The following is a 6087-nucleotide window of genomic DNA, read 5'->3' on the forward strand; positions in this document are numbered from 1 at the left end:
CAGGAGAAAAGGCGGCTCCATTCAAGTTTCCCCCGGTAATCCCTGCGAAAGCAGACGGAAGCCAAAACCCAGGGTTCCAATTTCCACAGATTGGGCCTGAGGAGCAAAAATGTTTCACATCCTTTCTAGACAAGGGAGAAGGCGATTGCTTACAAGACCTTGGAAATTCATTCCAAACCCAGAAAATAACCCTCACACCTGGTTGTTGTACCTTCCTTGCTAACATTGATGGTTCTTGCAAGCCTGTCGTTCACTTTGGAAATCCCTTTTTTGAAGCCCTTATTAAGGACCATTGCTCTCATCAATCCTCCTCCACCTCCACCTCCACCTCTACTCCTTCTGATCCAGCCACATCCGACTCCCCCTAGGCATTACATACTTCTATTCTCAACCCTGACGCCCCTTAGATATAGTCGTAGGCCCTAATAAGTCGTTAACTTGCCATTAGTTTTTCTAGGCTTTGGTACTCGTACCTTTTTGTATTCGTCTTTCTCTTTTGTTTTCAGCAATAACATGCAGGTTGTAATAAATTAATTTCATCCCTCTTATTCTTTCTGTCTACTATTCCATTTCAAGCACTATGTCTTATACAGTTATACTCTTTTTTGATCAATCAAAACAGGAGAATTACATGTATGACAAAAACTGGGCCCCTTTCTAAAATAATTGCAACTTAATTTGAGTTGTTGCATCATCACCAAGAAGCTAGGAAACAGTCGAGCACAAAAAATGGATCATTGACTAACTGGATTTAACAAGGGATATCTCAAAAGCAATACGAAAAATCACGACCAGTATTAACGAGGCAATTTCCAAAAAACTCTAGTTGTAAGATCAGATTTACTACCAACGGTTATGATCCTTATAATCCCGACCTTCTGTAGAATATTGGTTGTACGGTCCAGATCGGCCTCTTCCTCTGCTTCTCCCTCTGCCCGTGAACTGAGGAGCATTTCCATTACATGGCCTGAAATGAACTGATGATCCCTCGCTTTCTTTTCTGCTATAGCTAAGCCCTGTGTGTGAAACGGGTCGCCACGAAGCATTTTCATGCGGCACAACACCACTCCTTGAACGCCAGAAGCTGTTTTGTGTGTTACCCCTATTCATATTTCGATGGCAATAAGTTGATGTAGACTGTATGTACTCTGATTCATTCCAGGAGATTCCCTTTCCTCTACCGGCCGGTTCAAAGCCGCGACCTAGACCAGCAGTTTTGATTCTAGTCCCAACATCAACTGCTGCATTCCTGTACCTTTCGTAATGTCTGCAGAAATAGTTGTGTTTTTTATTCTCTTCCGATGTAAGTGCACAAAAGAAGAAATGACGAAATGCTAAATTATCGTACCTAGTGATTGGGGGTCTGCCACTGTATTCATGCCAGGGAACAGTTGCCTTGATGTCCTTGTCAAAGATTTTCTGCGTCAAGCCACTAGTTTAGTAAGGAGTTACCAGTGTGATCAAATTTTCAGGGGAAGTCCAAGAAGTAAGTACCTTCTCGGTAGGCTGAATTCCTTCTAGCAGTCGAGGTATGTGAGAGGCTACAGGTAACTCAAAATTGAAACACCTGATGGCATACACACACATCAACTAAGAATGTAAAGCACATCACTAGAAAGAGTTTAATGCAATACAGTATCTTGATTTTCAACTCACATGATACCGTCATGAATTTCTGCAACCTGCTGCTGCGAATAATAACCCCCACAATCTCTTTTTGAGCTTTAAAAAAACACAGAAGAAATAACTTTAGTTTTGAGCAAACTGAAACAGCAACACAAGCTGGGACAAAAAATAAGAAGAAATGCTAACCTATTTGAAGCTCTTATCAACAACTTATCTGTTGTCTCAACATTTCTTGCAGCTTCGCTGTCCTGTATGTCATAATGAACTTGTATTACAATGAAATTAATGTATCATTCTGGTTCCCAAGGTAAACTAAAGATCTTACCTTTACTTTCTGCTCCACTTGCTTAGTCACAGCCACTAGCTTTTCTTGTTCAATAAAAGGAAGCTTGCAAATTCCCTTTTCCACAATCAATCAGACAATTTTAGAAATTTAATGCATTCATAAAGTGGATAAGGGAAAGGCAGGAAGATCAAAGTACCTGCCACAGAAACCTTTTACCATCCAAATCAACTTCAAAATCTGACATTTAAATGAACCAAATGTTATTGCACTCATACAAACCCGTCAAAAACATTGTATACTTGGTATATATATTTAGCACTAAGAAAAAGAAGCAGTAAATTTAAAGGACATCTCACCATTTGGATAAAACTCAATAATGTCAGAACTGCTCTCTGTCATCAGTTGTTGATAGACTTTTGGAAGTGCATGTGCACTGAAATATCAGATTCATCCAAAATCACACACCACAATCTATATTTCTATGCTCATTCAATCATAACTTATGGACTTATTCAAGCAACAATCAAAATAACCTTCTTGGTGGGAGCACAGCCATTAGCTGGTCAAATGGCTTAAATGGGAAACCCTTTTGAAATTCCACTTTGACACCAGCTAAACCTTTTAGATCCGAAGCAAAAGGTCCATAGTAGTACGGATAATACCTGTTATATATAATATACTTATATGAATATGAGCAAGTATGACAGCAGGCAAGATTTTTCACCAAAACAGGAAAAAAAATATAGGTAAGGGAACTAATTGTGGTGCTGCATTACCAATTCCAAGATGGTATACCGGAAAAATAGTAAAGTAAGACCCAACATAATCCTTCTGTGTACTTATGAACCTGCAAACACCCACACGCCAAATTACATTGTTCTACATAATAAGGCAAAGCAATTACATTCACAACATTACAGTAGTACGGAGTAAAACATACTATTTGTTTTCTCATGATTTCTACTTCCTTGGGATCCTCCACTAAAAATTTCTCTTTGTAATACCTCTGTTTCCAACCAGCAGAACCCAGTTTTACCTGAATAATTGTGAACTTAACAGCTTTTAGTAACAGAAACTTATCACATCAACAGGAAAACATAAAGTGTGGTGCATATGTTACCTTATCTATTCCCAAATTTCCATCTCTAAAAATATCAGATTTTTTACGAAGGCAATCCTTCAGCTTCTCGTTAAGCTCTTTGGTATTTTCCAGCATCTATTTCATCAAATAAAACAATAATGAGTAGTCTACTTTATAAAATGTAACTCGCACAAATAGTTGAAGCAGTACCATATTGACATGGAGATAAATTTTTTTAGTTAATGCTTCTAGTAAAGTTCAGGAATTCATTTTGACAAAAACTATACACAGGAAGGCAAGACATACTTCCTGAATATCTGAACCAGGATTATTTCGTCCAGTTTCATGTTCCTTAAGATCCATTCCACTAACCTCACACTCTTCATATTCTTCATTTTTTTCCTAAGAAGTACGGAGCAATAAAAGAAAAAGAAACAAATAATTTCTTAGAGACATGGATTTAGATAATAAGTATACTAGAAGAGCCAAATAAATGAATTTAAAGTGATTTAAATGACGAACAGATTCTAATTGAGACAAAATCCTCCTCTGTCTTTTGTCCCTAATATCAGTTCTTTTCTTGAAAATCTTTTCTTCATAACTTCCAACAGAGAGGATGAACTTCTCCACTCTTTTCAGCTTGATATAACTTGCATGCTTGTCATTAATCTGGTCCGTACGTTAACATAGGAGAACGTAGACAATTAGTAAAGAAAGTAAACCAGTTTTGCTAGCAGAATGCAGGAAAAACAACATAATAAAGCCATGCAGTCAGTAACTCAGTACTAGTTCCACACTACTCACTCGTTCCATGTCAACCAAATATCCACCAAAACTTTTGAACTCCTCCTTGTAGACATACATGAGTAAGTCTATAGGATTCTGTGATTCAAAGAAGGAAGAGAAAAGCATCAGCAATCATTCAAAATCGACAGATAAACATTCAACTTTCTCATTTATCGTTGTAATGTTAACCTCGTGCATTTCCAAAGTCGGCATGTGTGGTAAGAAATCATTTCCAACAAAGAAACATAAGAAAATGAAGTCATCAACTATCCGGTCAACATCAAATACAAGCTTTTCTGGTGGATCAACTATCTGCATGTCTAGCTCCAAGTATTCCCTTAAAATCCAAACGTGCAGAAACTGTAGAGCATGGGAATGTGATGAGGTTTTCTTGACAAAAATACAAAGGCTAGCTAAAAGATTAAGACACAATGTTACATACTTGATAATGATGTGGTTGGATAAGGTTATTTTTATCAGCAATTTCAAAGAAAGGTTTCGGCTTGTCCAAACTTGATTTGTCTAATGAATGTTGTTCAGCCTTCTGAATACTTGTAACAAGTGTGGTTTCAGATACAGGGTGTTCTTGCACTGCAAGGACATCCTATCACATATCACCATAAAGAAAACAACAACATCAAATGAATAAACTTCTAGTACCATAAATCATATCATAATCACAATTTGTGAAGTTTACAAGAATTCATTGTTATGCATTGCTTTAATATTGAATAACAGTAGGGAATTGAAAGGGGAAAAAGGAAAAAGTACCTCCCTTAAAATGGAAAAGTAGAACTCATGGGTAGCCAATGCCAGCATAATCAAATCTGCATCCTGAATTAGAAATGGTAATTGAGATTGAGTTGTTTAGGAATACATGGTGGTTAAAATGAAGATAATGATTTTGATATACCAGTCCGTATATACAGTGACTTGTATTAGGATCATAGTCAGGAAGGGTACGCTTGGTACGTATGAATGACATTACTTTGTGCTCCCCTTCTCCAGGAACCGTAGCATCAGAAAGAATAACCTCAAGTTGGGCCCAAGCAGGATCGTTGTTAAGCTTTCGATGAATATATGAGTTCAAAGCCCTAGACAACTCGTGCATAAACTCGGTTCCGGGAGTGATAACATTAGAATCGGATACTTGAGATTCTTGCTTGGTTAGCAGTTTTTTCCCTTTCCTTTTAAAATCATCCCTGAGCCTCCTTTCTTCTTCCTCCTATAATATCAGTCATTTAATCATGGGTTCAGAATGTGATTAGTTAAGTGAAGAGCAAAGAGTAAATGAAGACTATAATATTAATATTAATATTAATATTATTATTACAGCAGTTTGATTGTCTTTGGCAGACTTGAAACGTCGAGACCTTTGCTGATTCATTTTAGCCCTAGGGGCCACACCATCTGCATCATCATCATCAAAATGAAAGAAATGAAATACGAAGTACTCTGTAGTCTGTAGTCTTTATAAGAGAATTCTGTATGATGATTAATAAAGATGAAGAGAAAGACCTACCAATAGCAAGATAAAGTAACTTCCGGGGTTTTACAATGCTTACTAAACGATCTATGTAAGCATATATGTTTTCAAACACTTGATCAAATGTTGTTGGAGTTGATATCTACCATTAAGTCAAAATAAAAAATTCAATTTGAGACGAATGAAAGTAAAAAAATAAACAGTAAGGAATCAGGAAAAGGAAAGAACTAACCAGATGGTTTGGGTGAAAGCATGGGTGAATAATCCCATTCATGTCAAGATATAAATTGTCAAATTCTAAACCATTTGGATTAGGAAGGCTGACATAATTGTCATCTTTTTGTTCAATGGCATTAACAACAATTTTAGGGTACTTGTCAACAAGCCATCTGTAAAACGCAGGAACTCCCATTGTTGTATCCTCGATAAAGCAATAAAAACACAAAGATAATCCACTTGATAAAACTGCAAATTTAAGTAGACGTTCAAGAACTGAAGAGTCAAGAGTCAAGAGGTTTGGAATTGAAGTCTGGAATGAGTGGAAAGTGGGGATGTGATCGACGTACTGGCCAAACAGTGCAGTTTTGAAGGGTCGGTTTAAGTTTAGCAACTTGATTAAGTTTCCCATTTATCGAAGCTATTCTTTAAACACGCGCGTGTTTCTTGTTATCCTGTTTTTTCTCTTGGAAATTATCACTGTCCTTCCAAATTCACCTCTAAACTCAAGTATTCAACATCAACGACTAGTCTTATACGGAGTATGTACTCAACGTGTACATATGACCATATGTGTGTTAAAGCTATTCTCCCGTTAACTTATAA

General features: G+C 36.9%; 1 protein-coding gene across 2 annotated transcripts; it reads right to left on the bottom strand.

Annotated features, from left to right (window-relative positions):
• Positions 1–525: 525 nt before the first annotated feature.
• On the bottom strand, positions 526–5824 carry LOC110775265 (5'-3' exoribonuclease 3). Of its 2 annotated transcripts, XM_056830287.1 has the most exons (22): positions 5498–5824; positions 5302–5407; positions 5113–5189; positions 4693–5004; positions 4551–4613; positions 4222–4383; positions 3969–4139; positions 3798–3875; positions 3516–3662; positions 3300–3395; positions 3033–3128; positions 2853–2948; positions 2689–2759; positions 2446–2574; positions 2269–2345; positions 2109–2149; positions 1952–2026; positions 1813–1874; positions 1657–1722; positions 1495–1567; positions 1349–1419; positions 526–1267 (listed from the first exon to the last, which is right to left on the bottom strand). In XM_056830287.1, the coding sequence occupies exons 1-22, from the start codon at positions 5675–5677 to the stop codon at positions 844–846; spliced, it is 2673 nt and encodes an 890-aa protein (XP_056686265.1). In that variant the 5' UTR covers positions 5678–5824; the 3' UTR covers positions 526–843. The 2 variants fall into 2 exon arrangements, with proteins under 2 accessions (XP_056686265.1, XP_056686264.1); XM_056830286.1 differs by having other exon boundaries at positions 526–1419.
• Positions 5825–6087: the final 263 nt, after the last annotated feature.

This window comes from Spinacia oleracea, chromosome 5 (assembly GCF_020520425.1).
Source record: "Spinacia oleracea cultivar Varoflay chromosome 5, BTI_SOV_V1, whole genome shotgun sequence".
NCBI classification, from domain to species: Eukaryota; Viridiplantae; Streptophyta; class Magnoliopsida; order Caryophyllales; family Amaranthaceae; genus Spinacia; species Spinacia oleracea.

What these genes read in the sequence shown, in the direction of transcription:
- LOC110775265 (XM_056830286.1), bottom strand. Translation starts at nt 5,677, where the DNA reads ATGGGAGTTCCTGCGTTTTACAGATGGCTTGTTGACAAGTACCCTAAA. An exon ending in GCTTTCACCCAAACCATCTG is followed by an intron (nt 5,408 to 5,497) that starts GTTAGTTCTTTC and finishes ACTTAATGGTAG; the next exon opens with ATATCAACTCCAACAACATT. An exon ending in GTCACTGTATATACGGACTG is followed by an intron (nt 4,614 to 4,692) that starts GTATATCAAAAT and finishes TTTCTAATTCAG; the next exon opens with GATGCAGATTTGATTATGCT.